This window comes from Petaurus breviceps, unplaced genomic scaffold (assembly GCF_028583685.1).
Source record: "Petaurus breviceps papuanus isolate PSGF00001 unplaced genomic scaffold, PetGlider_PUasm1.0 138, whole genome shotgun sequence".
NCBI classification, from domain to species: Eukaryota; Metazoa; Chordata; class Mammalia; order Diprotodontia; family Petauridae; genus Petaurus; species Petaurus breviceps.
Genome location: NW_027185694.1, coordinates 14,985,895 through 15,003,708, shown reverse-complemented (window position 1 = coordinate 15,003,708; position 17,814 = coordinate 14,985,895). Strand labels below are relative to the sequence as shown.

At 40.2% G+C, this 17,814-nt stretch overlaps 1 protein-coding gene across 1 annotated transcript in view; it reads left to right on the top strand.

Moving 5' to 3' along the window:
• Positions 1 to 17,814, top strand: part of ABCA1 (ATP binding cassette subfamily A member 1) — a 148,539-nt gene that overhangs the window by 107,315 nt on the left and 23,410 nt on the right. Inside the window, exons 20-33 of the mRNA XM_069106082.1 lie at positions 479 to 610; positions 1,693 to 1,832; positions 3,406 to 3,543; positions 4,617 to 4,837; positions 6,692 to 6,764; positions 7,470 to 7,672; positions 8,854 to 8,902; positions 9,112 to 9,225; positions 10,920 to 11,068; positions 11,474 to 11,598; positions 12,791 to 12,889; positions 14,359 to 14,548; positions 15,700 to 15,794; positions 16,680 to 16,712. Coding sequence (XP_068962183.1) covers positions 479 to 610; positions 1,693 to 1,832; positions 3,406 to 3,543; positions 4,617 to 4,837; positions 6,692 to 6,764; positions 7,470 to 7,672; positions 8,854 to 8,902; positions 9,112 to 9,225; positions 10,920 to 11,068; positions 11,474 to 11,598; positions 12,791 to 12,889; positions 14,359 to 14,548; positions 15,700 to 15,794; positions 16,680 to 16,712 — 1,761 coding nt within the window. The remainder of the gene's footprint in view (positions 1 to 478; positions 611 to 1,692; positions 1,833 to 3,405; positions 3,544 to 4,616; positions 4,838 to 6,691; positions 6,765 to 7,469; positions 7,673 to 8,853; positions 8,903 to 9,111; positions 9,226 to 10,919; positions 11,069 to 11,473; positions 11,599 to 12,790; positions 12,890 to 14,358; positions 14,549 to 15,699; positions 15,795 to 16,679; positions 16,713 to 17,814) is intronic.

Genomic DNA, 17,814 nt, shown 5'->3' with positions numbered 1-17,814 from the left:
ATTGTTATCTGAAAATTATCTCCTTTGGGATGGTGGCTTAAACTAATAAACTACCACATGAAAAATCTTATGTTTACCTCTGGTGATGGCAGCACCTGTAGCTGCCACTTGCAAAGTATAGTTTATAAACCATTATCAATGTTAATGAGACCCAGAAGGGTTCTTTTGAGGCTCCCAGTGGTAACTCAAAATGTAAATGACATCAAAATGTATATATTTGCATTTCAGGTGAATTTGAATCTGTATCACCCCTACACCCATCCCGACTGATATTTTCAAAGAATAGCATTAACTGTATTTGAATAAAACTGAGACCAAAAGGAAATGTCCTATTATTTATTTTTATGTAGGCGGCAAAGAGAACTGGAAGGTGATAGTGAATGGGTAGTTCACAGTGCCTTTTACCAAAGTGTGTGGAAAAAAATTTGAGGATTATTGGTTTGGCATTTACTTACAGCACAGTTTCTTTTATACCTAGGTCCATCTTGACTGGCTTGTTTCCTCCGACTTCGGGCACTGCCTATATCCTTGGGAAAGATATCCGTTCAGAGCTGAGCACTATAAGGCAGAACTTGGGGGTCTGTCCTCAGCATAATGTGCTTTTTGACATGTGAGTAGCTGCTGTGTTTTTTCAGAGAAGTGGAAAGACCTTTGTCCTGTGTGCTTCAGTGGTGGGTGACAAAGAAATGGCACCACCTGTATTGCAGTGTTGGTCACAGGGATATCGTTCTAGGCAGGTTTCTCTGCCCTAGAGGCCACACGATTAAAACGGGTATCCAGGGCAATCTTAAGCTTAAGTCTTGAAGAGAAAGTGTTGTTGCAAGGGAGAGGTCATAGAGTGTACCGTGTAGCCTTGAAGGGTGTATACAGGAAGAGAGAGAACCACACTGCCATCTCTTTGCCCATTCTGGAGGGATTGTCTGTGCGTGTCTCAGGTCTTGCTGAACTCTTTCTTACCCAAATCACTACAGTTTGAGCATCTCATTCCAGCAATGGGATGTCAACTCCCCAAACCACAGAGCTTGGAGCCCACGCTCCAAGAAGATAGTTGTTTCTGTGTTTTAAGGTGTTAACAAAAGAAATCTACCTGTTTACTCCCACTGTGGCAAATGATGAGTGTGTTTCTTGATTTACTGGACTAGAGAAAGAGAGAGACTTTGGCAAAATTATCTTTGGGAACCCAGGATTTTTAATTTGTTGCTATACTCATCTGTATTCAGGTTTTCTTTCCTCATCCTTTGTTCTGGGCCCCACACTCCCATGACTGCATCCTGAGCCAGACTTGATGGAAGCAGCCTAATCCCAATTGTGAGAACAGAGATCTATGACTTTATTTCAAAACTAATCCTTATTTAATACTAGAGTCAGATAAAAAAATTCAGTATGACGATATTCTCTCAGTAATTTACTTGTTCTCCCACCAGGAACTTTCTTCTTTAGTATTTTGGTGCTTTGATGGATCTTCATTGATGAGGCCACTTTATCCAGTGATACAAACTTGCAACCCCATCATTGCTGTCTCATCTTGATTATTAATGATTTTTCAGGGACTGAAAAAGTTTTCAAAAATTCCCTATTTGCTTTTACGTTATAAACCTTGTTTCTTTTAAGACTAATTTGACAAATAGCTTTAGTCCTGCTCTGACCAGCCTGACCCCGGCTGACTGGCAGCATGCCCGCTCTGTTCCCTAGGCTAACAGTAGAAGAACACATCTGGTTCTATGCCCGCCTGAAAGGGCTGTCGGAGAAGAGTGTGAAGGAGGAGATGGAGCAGATGGTGCTGGATGTTGGTTTGCCACACAAACTGAAAACAAAGACAAGTCAATTGTCTGGTGAGTGCAGATATTGCCTCCACCCCCACCTCTTCAGATCTGTAATGCTTTAAGCACAGTGCCTGGCACAAAGGAGCTAGGAAAGTCTTCTTCCCCCTCCTCCCCTTCAGGGTCAGAGATGACAGTTAGAGTCATGCTTCTTGTGGAAGAGATGAAGGAGGGGGAGAGGAGGGTGGTGTTGGGGGACAGGGGTTCAGCTCTAGAGCAGCTTTCATTCCAGAGTTTATACAAACTGTTCCAAAGCTCTCCTCCATCCTTTCCCTCAACTTCTTTTCCCTTTCTTTTTTGTTTGTCTTTTTGTTTCCCCTGTTCATTCTCCAAAAAGCTGAGTGTCAGATAAGGTTTTAAATGTAAGAGTTGGAGAAGGAATAAATCTGGGAGACATTTCAGTTCTTTTTTTCCCCTCACCAAAAAAAAAAAAAAAACCACTTGGTGCAGACACTGGGAAGAAGATGAGTTCTCCAACGCATTCTGTTGCTCTGTTTACCTGAGGCAGCTAGATGTCACCATAGTGTGCAGAGTTGTGGACCTGCAATCAGGGGAGGGAGGGAAGGAGAGTGGGAGAAGGCAGATAGAGGGGGAGGGGGAAAGTAAAGTAAGCACCTGGGAGGTGGGTGTTTGTACTGTCCCCATTTTACTGTGGGGAGGGGGGCGGTGCAGGGGCAGAATACCTACACATACATATACATATATATATGAGTAAAATGTATATGTGTTTGTATGTATATGTGTATACATACATACATAGAGGGGAGGAGGGGAGAAATGCATTATTCGATTCAGTGACACTGACCTCCTGACAATGTCACAAACAAGTCACTCACTCTAACTCTGGGCATTTTCTCTTTCTGTCCCGCGCACCTGGAATGTTCTCCCTTCTCTGCTCCAACTACCAACCTCCCTGACTTCATTTAAATCCCAGCTAAAATCCTACCTTCTGCAGGAAGCTTTCCCCAATCCCCCATAATTCAAGTGCCTTCTCTTTGTTAATTATTTCCTATTTATTCTGTATGTAGCTTACTTTGTATATATTTGTCAGAATGTCATCTCTCCTCCTTAGACTGTAAACTCCTGGGCAGGGGAGGGACTGTCTTTTGCCTCATTTTTTGTCCCTAGCATTTAGCGTGTGGCACATAGTAGGAACTTACTAGATGTTTATTGAATGAATGAATGAACATAGTATACTAGGTATTAAATATGTAAAGCCCTATAAATATATACTAAAGCACTGTCTAAGAGTATATATCATATGTGTGTATGCAAACGTATCCCGCATTATTAGCTTTTTTTATCTTAAGGGAGAGATAAAAGGTTGTTTTATCTGTTAACGGTTGCAGTTATGATGCAGTGAAAATAGTTGGCCCTTAAAAATACCAGCTTCTTGGTGCCTAATTTCTTGCAGAAGAATCATGCTGGCCCTATCTCATCAGTCAGAAGGGGTGGGAGGGTGTTCTAGGGTGGGTCCATGTGTCCATTGTCTCTTTCCCGTGAAAGTCTAGACTGTAGATTCTTTTTTCTTAATTTATGCTCTATTCCCAGTGGAATGCTAAAAATCAGTGTTTCTGTTTCACAGGTGGAATGCAGAGGAAGCTGTCTGTGGCTTTGGCCTTTGTTGGTGGATCGAAGGTGGTCATTTTAGATGAACCGACAGCTGGGGTTGACCCTTACTCTCGCAGAGGGATATGGGAACTGCTCCTGAAATATCGACAAGGTGCTTACTGTTTGTTTTTTTTCCTCGATTAACGAGAGAAGTTCGGGTTTGCATGAAGTGAATGTATCAATACAATCCTCCCTGAGTACCTGCCCAGTGCATCAGAGCTACTTTCTGCATCCCAAGAAGAATATTGGTCATCCTTTCTGAGCTGTCAGGTCCCAGACCTCATGAAGGGGCTTGTTTGGATGACATCACACACTGTTTATGCTTTTTAAAGTAATGGTTTCTTGGTACTTGACACTGTTGCTGTTCTTGTTAGATCCCTCGCGTGTCCCAGTGACTTATGCTTTTTCCCTACCCTCCAACCCTTCCTCCTAACAAACACTAAGCCAAAAAACCCAGCACATTTCCCCTGCTGACAGCCTAGGCCTCCCTTTGTTGCTACAGTTCACCCCTGCGTATTTACAAGCTGGAGAGAGGGAGGCGTGTTTCATTGTCACTCTTCTGGAGTTCAGATCAATAACCACGTTCTGTCTGACTTCTGCTGTCTCTTAATGTTGTTAATTACTTTTTCATTCTTTTGGTATTTTTACTTTACCCTGCATCTTTTCCTGCATGTCCCCTCCAAGTTCCTCCAAATTCTTGATAATTGTCACATTTTATGATATGATAGTATTTTATTGCATTTATATATTACATTCATTCAGTCCTTCCTCAGTCAATGGTCCTCAACTGTACTTCCAGTTCTGAGCAGCCGCGATAAGTGCCAACATGAATATTTTCATATCGATGGGACCTTTTCCTCAGTCTTTGACCCTTAGGTTATATACCTGGTGGTGGTTTTGCTCATTACCTACCAAGGTCTCCATATTTTGTACTCTGTAAACTCTGTGATGGCAGGGATCCTTTATTACCCAAACATTCGCTCCCTCTAAGTATCTAAGGCAGTATCCTGAGCATTTTAGGTGCTTATTAAGTATTGTTGAATTTAACTGAATCACTGCCGTTTTAGAAGCAGCAATAACCAGGCTGGTGTTTAGACTGGCTTCTTGCCTGCTATGTCCTCCTCCTTTCAGTGGCTCAGAGAGCATGCAGTGTCACCATTTCCCCTTTGGTTTGTGTCTTGGCAGGTCGCACCATCATTCTCTCCACTCATCACATGGATGAAGCAGACATACTGGGTGACAGGATTGCCATAATTTCTCATGGGAAGTTGTGTTGTGTTGGCTCCTCTCTGTTTTTGAAGAATCAGCTGGGAACAGGATACTATCTGACCCTGGTCAAGAAGGATGTGGATTCCTCCCTCAGTTCCTGTAGAAATAGCAGCAGCACAGTGTCTTACCTGAAAAAGGTGAGTCTTCTATTCTAAGTCTTAGGACTAATGCCCGAGTAGAAATTAAGGGCTTCTTCTGTTCGATTCCTGTTGCTGTCTTACTCTTTGATTTTTGAAGAAAGCCAACTCCCCTTTCTGCTTCTCAGTTTTGCTTATCCTGGAATATACCAGGTGTCATGGAAGGAGGTCTGCCCCGAAGGAGAAATAGAGAATTCAGGCAGACTCTCCACCAGCAAATTAAACCTATGTAGAATGCAGTACAGTGCTTCAGAGGCATAATGACTTAGGGAAAATCTTCCCAGGGCTTTGTTTTGCCAGTAGTAGGTGACTCCTGGTGTTTGCTTTACACCCTAAAGTCTGCAGCTGAAACAGCTGCTCAGGCATAGCAAAAGCAGGGATGGGGAGTGAATACCCACCAGTACAGTACTTGGCATGAGAGTAGGGAACCTTGGGATTTGGCCCAGCTTCACTACTTACTTGTATATGATCTTGAATAAGCAATTTGTCTCTTACTGTTTAAAATTCTTCATATGAAATTAGGATAATTAGATTACAGGAAGGCAACAACCATTTGTTCATTGTTTTTATGGGCCAGGCACTGTGTTAAGGGGTTACAGATGCAAACACAAAAACAATTCCTGCCCGCAAGGGGTTCCTTCTTCTACTTGCTTGTGTTTTTGTACAGTTATTGTGGGGATTGATGAGATCATATAAGGGGGAAAGTGTTTATACTTCTTTGGAAGACAGTTGTTTCCTCACTACATCTGTGAGCATTATTTTTTGTCTCTCTGTCCTTTGCCTGTCATTTCCCACTGTAGCAACAACTTATTTTTTGAAAGTTGAAGGAAAGTCAGTAGCCCAGAGTAAATAGCCTGGTTCCAGACTACAACCTGTTAGCTGCTCTCTGAGGCTCATACTAGCCACAATGGCTAATGTAGCAGCCGATTCATTTAAACTTCTGAGGGTCATTGACATCCCTATCGCTTACTTCCTGTTTGTCTGTTTGATCAGGCAACTTATTTGAATAAGGAAATTGGCTTCAGTTAGCTGGATAAGATATAAAAGTTAAAAGTCAAATCAATTCCTTAAACTTGTAGGTAGGGACTTTTTTTTTTAAATCATCAGATCATTTTATCATCAAGTCATCAGTCATTTAATTCATGAAAAGAAAAAAAATAGCTTTTATTTTTAACTTTAAAACTTTACTTTCTAAAAATTAATTGAATGGAGTGATTCCCTAGGTTATGACATCAGTCCCTTCTCCCCCTTCCCCTTTTCCTGCTGTCATCATTATCACACCTGTCCCTGTACTCTGACCTAGAGCCATCATACATACTTTACCACAGAAAAAACCACTCAAGTTGTAATCAGAGAACCTGGGTTCAAATCCTGGGCTACTTACTACTTGTGGTAACTGGGGCAAATCCATTCACTTCTCTATGGCTTAATTTTTCTCAGCTTTAAAATGAAGAGGATGTGCTAAATGGCCCCTGTAGTTTCTTCTAGCTCTGAATATATTATTCTATCTCTATATTTTAAAATGTTTTCACTGGGTGGCTAATTAACATAATATCTAACATAACAGGCACTTGATAAATGCTAATTGTATAATTCCCAGGCCTGAACCAATCTAAGCACCATCCTGATCTTTGTAGTATCTAGTATTGGGCAAGGATTTTGTGGTGGCTCCAAGTCTTGGTTCTTATTCTGGAAGGAGTATATGTACTGCAGTCTGAAGCCGTGATCAAGGCACATGAAGAAGGTGCCCATTGTAGCTTCTCATGAGGACAAAGCACTTTGACTGAGCTGCACAAGGAGAATGAAGACTTTTCACCCCCTTATCCGTAATCCCTGCTGTCTTTTTGTCATCAGGAGGATAGCGTCTCTCAGAGCAGCTCTGATGCAGGCTTGGGCAGTGACCATGAAAGTGACACCCTGACTATAGGTAATGTAATGACTGGGGTATTTCTCACTCGGGAGGTTTGCTCCCAACAAGGTTTCATGTGAGAGCAGTCAAGCCTTGACATTCTGTGAATGTGGCTGTGTTGGGGGATCTTGAAAATTTTAAGCATCATAGAAAAGCATGAATTCTCAAGGATAACTTGTTGTAAACCCTTCAAAGAATCACATAGTATAGGCACTGGGGACCAACTTTTATTCTCTAAGGGGAAACAAACAAAACTAGCAGAAGGTATCCAGCATGTGGCCTAGGTAAGAACAATATGTTTAACCTAATTGACATTTGGAATCATCAGTAGAGATATCTGAATGGAGATTCTTTCTTAATAACTAGCATTTATATAATGCTTTAAGGCTTGTAAAACACTTTACATATGTTCCCTCATTTAATCTTTACAATAACATTATGAGGTAGGTGATATCATTCCCATTTTACAGATAAAGAAACAGGGGTTAATGATCACACAGCTATTAAGTGTCTGAGGAAGGATTTAAATTTATGTCATTTTGCAGTTTATTTATTAGTTGACTTCATAGCCAGGCACCTTTTACTTAAACCTATTCCAAAGGGACAGATCCTTACATGTCTTTGTCCAGAGCATAAGCAAAAGGGGAAAAAAGGACATGGGTTGCATGTTGCATTAAAGACCAATAATCATGTTGACTCTTTGTTGGACTTTGGTTTCTGTAGATGTCTCTGCTATCTCCAACCTCATTACGAAGCATGTCTCAGAGGCTCGGCTGGTGGAGGACATTGGGCATGAATTAACCTATGTGCTGCCCTATGAAGCTGCCAAGGAAGGAGCATTTGTAGAGCTTTTCCATGAAATTGATGACCGACTCTCTGACCTGGGCATTTCAAGTTATGGCATCTCAGAGACCACATTGGAGGAGGTATGTCGGCAAGGAATGTTTCTTCAGCTGTGTAAATTAGGCAGAGTAAATAATTCCAAAGACCAGGACAAAAAAAAAATGTATCACTGGATGACCTGAAGTTTATTTGCTTTGGAGTTGGTCCACCCTTCAGTCCTCAGTATTCTGAGCATCTAGGAAATCTCTGATTAACTACTTCAGGTTGGGTTTGAGTGAAAAAGACAGGAGTGAAATTTTTAAAAGAGAAGAATGTTAAGAGAACTTGGTAGGAAGTTCTTTAATTATTGGGCACCTTCTCCTGAGCTACCTTAGAGAGAAATGACTGTAATGTCAGCAGAGTCCTAATTTATTCAGAGAATTGTGGAAATTGAATGGCAAAAAGTCCATAGTTCACCTGCCCCATTCCCCATAACCTCAGGGCTTATTTCCATTTGAACCCATTGGTGTTTGAAGAGTTCCTTGAAGCAAGGCTTTCATATGCTTTTAAAAAAGAACTTCCCAGTTTAAAAGCTTTCCTTTAATACTTTAAAAGGTCCACAATTTCCTAGGGGTGGATAGATAGGGCCTAATAAATGATTGTTGAATTGAGTTGTTGAACTAGGTAAACATAATACCCAACATCTGGGCATATGGGCTGTGTGCTCCATTGGAATGTGTGCTCAGGGTCATCCGCTCTAATAATAAAATGGAGTACGGCTTTGGCGGATCTTTCAGTAGTGGGACAATGTTATTTATGGAAGCTGGGTGGCACAGAGCTGTGGACCTGGAGTCAGGAAGACATGACTTCAGCCACTTGCTAGCTAAGTGTCCTCTGGCAAGTTACTTAACTTTTGTGTGCCTCTGTTTCCTAATCTGTAAAGTGGGGATGATAATAATAGCACATTTTTCCAGAGTTGTTGAGATCAAGTAAGTTAATATTTGTAAAGCACTTTGGAAACTTAAAAGTGCTGTTACTGTTGTATCAATAATAGGATCTCATCTGGAAGATCCTTAACAGTATGTAGTACCTATTTTCTTTGTTCTTAAGATCATAGGAATACAGGACCTTAGGATTTAGGACTGGAAGGGGTCTTGGAGATCGTTTAACCTAATTACCTAATTTCTTAGGGCTTATCTTGCCATTTAATAAAATATTCTATTATAACGTTCATTGCGATGATAGCATTAATAATAACTATTTTCTGACCTCATCTTGTTTTCAGATATTCCTTAAAGTGGCTGAAGACAGTGGAGTAGATGCAGAGACCTCAGGTAATTCTGTTGGTTTAAGCTGAACTGTCTTTGTTGCAGTGTATTACACTTAACCTGAGTTCATTTAGAATGAAAGAATATTTGTCTTTAACATCGTTTTTTCCCAAGTTCGTTTCCAGTGCTTGGGGTTCAGTGTGGAATTCATTTGTGAGTAACTGGAGTAAATGGAAACTAATACAGCCCTCCCTCATTTCCCCCTTTAACCTCAGATGGAACCTTACCTGCAAGAAGAAACAGACGTGCCTTTGGGGACCGCCAGAGCTGTCTGCACCCATTTACTGAAGACGATGCTTTTGATCCCAATGACTCGGATGTAGACCCAGGTAAACATCAATAAAAGCTATCCCACATAATTTGTAACAGCTTTTTTTTTTTTAAGCAATCGGGGTTAAGTAACTTGCTCAAGGTTACACGGCCAGTTATTTCTGGGTGTGGTGCTGAGTATCTGAGCCCGGATTCAATCCCTAGGTCATCCCGACACTGGAGCCGGTGCTCTTACTCGCTGTGCTTCCTGGCCGCCCCTAGCTTTTTTCTTTATGCCTGTTTCTCAGAAGGTTTTCCTAGAAGGTACCATTTGCTTTAGATGACATTTATTGATATATTTTGAATAGGCAACATGGGCCAGTGGAACCTAAGGTTGAATTTAGGGTAGTTTTACTACTTGCATTTCCTCATCTGCAAAAATAAAGAAGTTGTACAAGATGACCTCTTCTAAATATATAAAACTAAAATTGTTACAGAAATGGAGACATTCATTTAATGTTAGCATAATGTGCTAAGTGTACATATTTTCTCTCTCGTATTTTAGCATGTAAGTGCCTTTGCAAATGTGAGTAATGAATCTGATTTGTTCCTGGGATAATCTAGTCCAGACCCCTTTGGCAGTCTGGTGAAACAGAGACACCCTTATTAGAATAATGTTTTTAACTAGTTTCTTTTGTCCTACATATTTATGTTAAATGTTTTGCCTCTAACATTCTCCTTGGCATCATGTTTTATCGGAATGTAATTGCTTTTTAAAATATTTTTCTTATGTTGAAAATCTTATCTAATCTTTTATCTTACTTTGAAAACCAGAATGGTATCTTAAGAATTTAAATAAAGACAACTAGCAAATAAATACAACTTTTGCATGTATCAGATTGTAAGCTCCTTGAGGGCAAGGGCTACACTTAGCCCAGTCCTGGCACTTAGTGGGCACCTAATGTTTATTGATTGATCAGATACATGTATGTATGTTCATCCAGACACCTTTATTTTATGACCTTAGTTTCAGAGTTCCAAGGCATGAATATGTGGCCATTGTTTCTCTTAGCTGGGCTAGGTTTTTTTTTTTTTTTTAAGCAATCGGGGTTAAGTAACTTGCTCAAGGTTACATGGCCAGTTATTTCTGGGTGTGGTGCTAAGTATCTGAGCCCAGATCTGATCCCCAGGTCATCCTGACACTGGAGCTGGTGCTCTTACTCACTGAACTACCTGGCCACCCCTCAGGCTATGCTTTTAAGGATTGAGTTCAGTATCTTACCTTTGCATGCAGATTAAGATTGACTGAATTCAGATTCTGTTTTAATGAATTTCGATCCTTTTGTAAATTGGATTGGTCATTTTGTCTTTTGTCATAAAAAATATGCATTAGTATTTTTTCTAAAAATTGGATTGACTTGATTAGGCTAAGTGACTGCATAGCATCCAGATTTGCCCAAATGCATCTTTTAATTTTCTAAACCTGATATCCAGTCATTGTTCAAGGACCTGGATTTTGTTGTTCTCATCATACTGGCAGGTGGAGGCTTTTTATATTGTTTGACATTTTGAACTTTTCCCCATATTTTCAAGGGTGTGATTTCCCATGATAGCTCTTTTTTCCTCATGTTTTTGAGGAAGCACGTGTCAGGAATTAGAATTTGGCAAATCAAAGGCACCTAGAGAATTAAAGGAGGTGAAAGGTTGTGGCATTTGACTGAGTAAGATTGCGATGGCAACTTCTCAGGTGACACCCAGGATCCTTTTCTCTCAGAATCCCGAGAGACAGACCTACTCAGTGGCATGGATGGTAAAGGCTCCTACCAGGTGAAGGGTTGGAAACTCACCCAACAGCAGTTCGTAGCCCTTTTGTGGAAGAGGTGGCTGATAGCCAGGCGTAGCAGGAAGGGATTTTTTGCTCAGGTGAGTTCTGTATATACCTTGGGTGGGGCAGTGAGGCATCCATCTAGAAATCTTTTCTTCTCTTTAGTCATAAGAGCCAACTAACAGGTCTGGGAGGCTGGCTATGTAAAATCCTTCACAAAGAATGAGAGATTCCTAGACATATGTCTACCAACGGGCAAACCTAGAAGTCTGAGTTTCCTAGAAGTTGATGGTTAGCTGTGGACTGTTTGGGGGGGGGGGGGGAGGATTTTATAAGAGGCAACCAGAGTCAGGCTACTTGCTAACACACCGTGACAATTTACGTGACCTGTTGCATAGAAAATTAGCTAAAGTAAGAAGGAAGAAATATCCAGGGGGCCTTTTAAAGTTGGAGTTTTCCTATTCATGTCAGCTTTCTTCCTTTTCCCGACCTGATGGTTTCAGATTGTTCTGCCAGCGGTGTTTGTCTGCATTGCCCTTGTGTTCAGTCTGATCGTTCCTCCTTTTGGCAAGTACCCCAGTCTGGAACTGCAGCCATGGATGTACAATGAACAGTATACATTTGTCAGGTATGTGGCCCTTCTTCTAGAGAATGGGAAACCAGAGAAAATAGAAAAGAGGTACCAAGTGCTTAGAGTGGTGAATGAGGCTGCAAAGTGAAATATATTCTATCCTATCTTATCTTGTCTTTTCTCATTTGGCTAAAAAATGAACCACCACAGCTTCTAGTCTGGAGCAGAGAAGAACAATGAGCAAATCCAAATTATTCCCAAATATACTTCTTATGTCAGGATTAGTGGGGTTTTTTAAAATGTAGGATATGCTATGCCTTGCTTAAAGTCGACATCTAAATTAGAGTGTGTTTAAATTTTCATGATTACGCTCAACTTTGATCTCAGGCCCGTTGTTCAATTTAGCAAATGTTTTTACTGTGTGTAAGGAACTGTGAAAAAACTCTGTGCACATACAAAGATGAAAGCAACATAATTACTCCCTTCAAGTGCTTGCAGTTTATTTGTGGAAAGTGGAAACATGCTACAAGTTAGAATAAATGAATGCACTTTGTAGATGAAACAGGTGGAAGGGGTTCTGATAGTGGCAGTCAGGGCTGCTTCCTAATTTCTTAATGTAATAAATTATTTGTCATACTAGAAGTGCAGCAGCTTCACTCATGAATTTCCTCATTGTTCTTCCTCATTGTATACATTAGCTGCTGTTTGGTCTTTAGGCAAAATGTCTTCTAACAGACTGGCACTTAAAAGAAAAGGAAAGGATCAGCTTTGCAGTAAGAAAACAGTATTCCCTATGCAGTGATGGAACATTCATATTGAGTCAATCAAATTTGCTTTCTATTTCCTGGGGAAGGGAAAAAGCCGAATGTCCATGCACAGGAAAAAATTCTAATGTGCAGTGTGATGGAGTCACTTTCAGATAGCCAGTATTAAAATACTAACGCCTAAGTAACCCTTTTAAAAATTCCATAAATTTCAAAAGTTGACAGAAGTTTGGTGCTGCTTTCTAGCGTAGGATGCAAGTTCTGGAAAAGTAACACTTTGGTAAATTAGATTTTTTTTTTCCTATTTTGACATTTAATCATTAAGAGAAACCTACCTGAATTCAGTTTTTACTTGGAAAACTCCATATAATCTCTTTTTCTAACATTGATTGATATTTCCTTACATGTTGAGCTGATTTGAGTTTTTAAGAAGTATGGATTATTTTAGCAATTCCTTCATTAGTTTATTTCTGGTATATCTGTAGCAATGATGCTCCTGAAGATGCAGGCACTCAAAAACTTTTGGATGCTCTGACCAAGAGCCCTGGTTTTGGTACCCGTTGTATGGAAGGACAGTCAATTCCGTAAGTACCATTTTAGCAATAACAGTCTCTAGGGTTAATTAAATTCTTGTAACCTACAGTTTTCTTTTTTCTTTTTTAAAGCAGTTGGGGTTAAATAACTTGCTTAAGGTTGCACAGCCAGTTATTTTTTGTGTGGGTGCTAAGTATCTGAGGCTGGAACCGATCCCGGATCTCCTGACACCAGGGCCGGCACTCTTACTCACTGCGCCACCTGGCCGCCTTGAAACCTACAGTTTTCATGATGATCCATTACCCACCAGATGGCAATCATACCATATCCATCATATATTCTTAATACTTAAAAAAAATTCAAAGCAAAAATAACTTAATTTACTTTTCAAAATAATAAGTACTCTGAATTACTCAGAAACAGAATTATGAAAATATTATATTTATGCTGGCTGTTTCTGCCCTTTTAGCATTTAGCAGCATTCCTCTGTACTCAGAGGAGTTGCCCCCAATTTCTAAATATGATGCCATCCTTTTATTTGTACATAAGGTACATAATTATTTGTACATAAGGTACAAGTTAATATGAACTCAGGTCTTCCTGACTCTGGGCCTGGCATTCAGTCCTTTGCAACACCTAGCTGGGCTAAGTCTTAGTTGCTTCTGATGACTGTTTTTCAGGCTTTAAATACATATAAAATTAATCACTAAAGATAAGAGAAGTGTTATGTCCTTATATCTGCAAACATAACTTTCTGGTCGGTTTTTTTCAGTTGTGTAAAAACCCTGTTTCATACCAGTTTCTCTTTTATACCTAGAATGTGGCTAATACTTAAATCAGGCAATTTTTTTCTCAGTTTATTCTCTTGATAAGAACTGCCAGCCTATGTGCTGGAAGATATTTGCAGGAAGTCCAAGTCTAAATGAAGGGGAAAAAATAAATTTTTTGTACTAAACACAGTGATTGAATTAATATAGGGTATTCCTTATGAGGGTGTTCCCTCAATCAATGTAGAATGCCACCTACTATGCATCTTTTAATCATAGAGAGAGGACTAGGACACTGAAAGGGTAAGTGACCTCCCTAGGGTCACATAGTCAGTATGAGTCAGAGATTGGACTTGACTTTGGGTCCTTCTGGCTCTGAGGTTATCTTGTTCCCTTTTCGTAAATGAGTATGTTTGAGTGTGTTCATCCAGTCTGTGTCACCTCTCACATTTCCCATATTTCTTTCAAAAATCACTGGCAGTGGCTCAGCAGTTAAATTGACCATTTCTTTTGGTACCTGAGATGTCACTCGCCTGAACCTGGTGACTTTGAATCCATTGAAAGTTACCATCTTCCCTCTTGTTACTTCCTTGCTTATCCATTACTCCAAATCTAGGGTGTCTGTCAATCTTCCCTAGGTTGTTGAAAGCCTAAGTTAGTAAAGGACAGGAAGTGGAGGCAGCTGTTAAAGACTTCTGGGAAATTCAGATTTCTTCCAGCTGACTTGAGAATCAGTTTTTTACTTTCTTCAGGGGTATGCCCTGTGAGGTAGGTGAGGATAAATGGACCACAGCTCCTGTCCCCGAGTCTGTGATGAACATGTTCCAGAGAGGCAACTGGACAATGGAGAACCCTTCCCCTTCCTGTGAGTGCAGTAATGACAGGATAAAGAAAATGCTTCCCGTGTGCCCTGCTGGTGCGGGCGGATTGCCTCCTCCCCAGGTAAGTTTATTTACTCATTCTTAGTCTCTGACAAAACAATGGGTGTAGCTATTTTTTAAATGTTTGTTAAGCAGGAAAGGATAAGATTACATCTAAGGAATTTTTGTATTTTAGTCGAGGTGAGTTATTTTAATGCTAGTGAAAATATGTAGGTCTTTTAAAAGTAGTATTGTTTTTTTTTCTTGTTTAGTACAACTGTACCCATATATTAGGGTTCTCCTCTCAATCTATAACATACAAAAATCAACATTAAACATTTAAAAAACATCCTTTTGGAGCGTAATGTTTCTACTTCCAAACCCAAGCAAGAAATTTAGCCTCTCTTTGAAAATTAGATTACATCGCACTCACCCATGGAGTGAGGGCCTTTTGGTCTTCAAAATGTTGTGTGTGTCTGAAGCAATTTCTCTGGCACACTAGCTTGGGAAGTGAGTGTCTGAAAGGAGGATCTGATAGATGTTATCCCTGCCTTCACTTTGCCCATTATCAATGTTCAAAACTCAAGCAGAATACCCAAGGACAGTTCCTGAAAACATGGTTGCTATTGCTTTGTGTGTGAAGAGACAATCTTTATATCAATGGGAACTCAGCGTGTAAGCTAGGAACAAATCCTCTTTCATATTTCTGAGCTGTCATCCCTTCTTTATTTGTACAAAATGATTACTTGGAAACTGTTTTCCAGCATAACCTACTGAGCTTACAAGGCTAGGAGGTAGTTCAGATCTAAGTGCGGTGAACAAAATAGAGCAGGAGACTCCATTTGATGGTGCCTTCCCTCCTGTGGATCGTCCCATTTATCTTGGACGTATCTTGTTTGTACTTATTTATTTACATGCTGTCTACCCACTGCTCCCTTGAGAGCAGGGACTTTTTTTCTTTTGCCTTTCTTCGAATTCTCAGTGCTTAGCAGCACACTTCCTGATATGTAGTAGGTGCTTAATAAATGCTTATTGACCATTGACTGACTTCATTATTGGCCTGAATGGGCTGCTGCAGCAGCAATTTCCTACGACTCTTGCTGTATAATTACAAGGAGTCCCGAGGTCTCATAGCTGTGCTCTCCAGTAATGCATCCATTTTCATGCTAGGGTAGTGTTCAGTTTGAACTAATTACTGCTGAACAGTAAAGACAGTTGTATTTGATTTGACAGAGAAAACAAAATACATCTGACATCCTTCAGAACTTGACTGGAAGAAACATATCGGACTATCTGGTGAAGACCTATGTCCAGATCATAGCAAAAAGGTGCTTGTTTTTAAAATTTATGTTCCTTACTTACTAGAAATTATTAAGGGAAGCTTTTTCTGATAGAATGGAGGTGGATCTGTATCACTTGTTCAGATGTGATCCCAAAGTCAGATGATTTGTAGTGGTGTGTCTTCAATTAATTGCTCATGTCTCTATATCAATTGATATGCAGTGCCCCCTTTGACCTTCATAGCAATCCTATGGGCTATATAATATAGTACAAGTATTGAGATTTGCCCCAAAGCCATGCAACTAGAAAGTAGAAGAGCCAGAATCTGAATACAGGTCTTGGGAATCCCACATTACATTTTCTTAATTGGATTTTAATAACTGAGAGGTCAGAAAGATATAACTTTACATTCTCAACATCTTCATGGATTTTTTTTTGGGGGGGGGAGGGGAGAAGGCAGGGCAGTTGGGGTTAAGTGACTTGCCCAAGGCCTAAGTGTTAAATATCTGAGGCTAGATTTGAACTCAGGTCCTCCTGATTCCAGGGCCAGTGCTCTCTTTACTGCACCACCTAACTGCCCTGGGGATAGTTGTTTGCAGATTCAGCATTCCTTTGTAGGGAAAACAGTTTCTTTAAATTATTTGATTAGAACTATTATAAATACTGTCTTTGTAAAATAAAAATACCCAGGCATTATAGATTAATTTGGTACATTAATCATATTCTAAAGGATAGCATTTGTAAGCTTAAGAAAAAAGAATAGCATTGTGATTATTGACTTCCATCCCGCCTTCTTGCTGCTTTCTGATGCCCTGAGTTTTCTTTTTCTCTTCCCTTAGTATTCTGCTGTTCAATTTACTCATTTCTCCTTGGCAGGAACAGTTTTAGTGTCTTTGAAATAATTTTTGTTTCTTCGTCTTTGTTTTTTGCAGCTTGAAGAACAAGATTTGGGTAAATGAGTTTAGGTAAGTCTGTGACTTTTTTTTTTTTTGCTCGGTTGATTTTTCTTTGATTTCTTAGCCTCATGATGGGAGTGATGAAATGTCTTTTGGCTTGCATGTCATTTGTTTGGGATTTTACACCTAATTGGGAAAGCAGAAAGTGTGAGGGACATATGGGATGAACAATACTGGATTCCTTTGTATTTGTGGAACTAAACCATGGATGCATACTGTAGAGCAGGAATGCCAAAATCATGGAGTTGGAGGCCACACTTACCCATGCATAAGGCCTTCTGTGGGCCACATATTGATTGTAATATTTTATTATCCATTTATTAATGTATTTTAATAAATTTTCTAAAACATTTCCCAATTACAATTTAATCTTATTGGGCATATTATGGACTTCATGTGACCCAGGGTGGCCGGCTTTAACTGTTGACCTCAAGTATCAAGTCTTCTCACTTTCTCTTGAAACCCCAGTGAGCTTACATATGGACCCTACCAACTTTTGACTTCAAGTTTGGCAGGAAAAAATGGTGTTGAGGTATAAGTCTATAATTGAGTCTAGTTATATTTTACCCCCCAAGGCCAGATGAGTTGCTACAGTCTCAAGGGATTTGAGAGTAGAGGGTCATAGTTACCAGTGGACGCACAGTGTTCCAAGATGCTCAAAAAAGAGTTCAAGGTCACTCTTTTGGGTTTGAGTTTTGGATCCAGGATGATCTTAGGGTGGAGAAAAAATTGTAACAAGCCTTGACCACTTTGAGCTTTGAAGGAGAAGGTGGAGAAGGGAAGAGGGCAGGAAAAAATAAAGAGGGGAGAAAGGGAAGGCCTTTGGGTGTGCTTTGAACTGATTCAAAAGTAGAGTGGGAGAAGTAGCACTGCCCGTAAGAGGTGTGGAAGAAACATATCAGATTAGCCTTCTCACCTAGCCTCTTTCCCATTGCTTCCCTGATTACCGGTGAGGTTATTCCTACACACCTGGGCAGGGTAGATACAAACTCTTGGAGTGTCTCTGGGATCCATGTTACTAGGCATGAGCCAAAGACCTATATGTAACTCCAAGGCTGATGTGGAACAGAATGCTTCCCAACCTACCAACCCCAGGCTTGCCCAGGTCCCT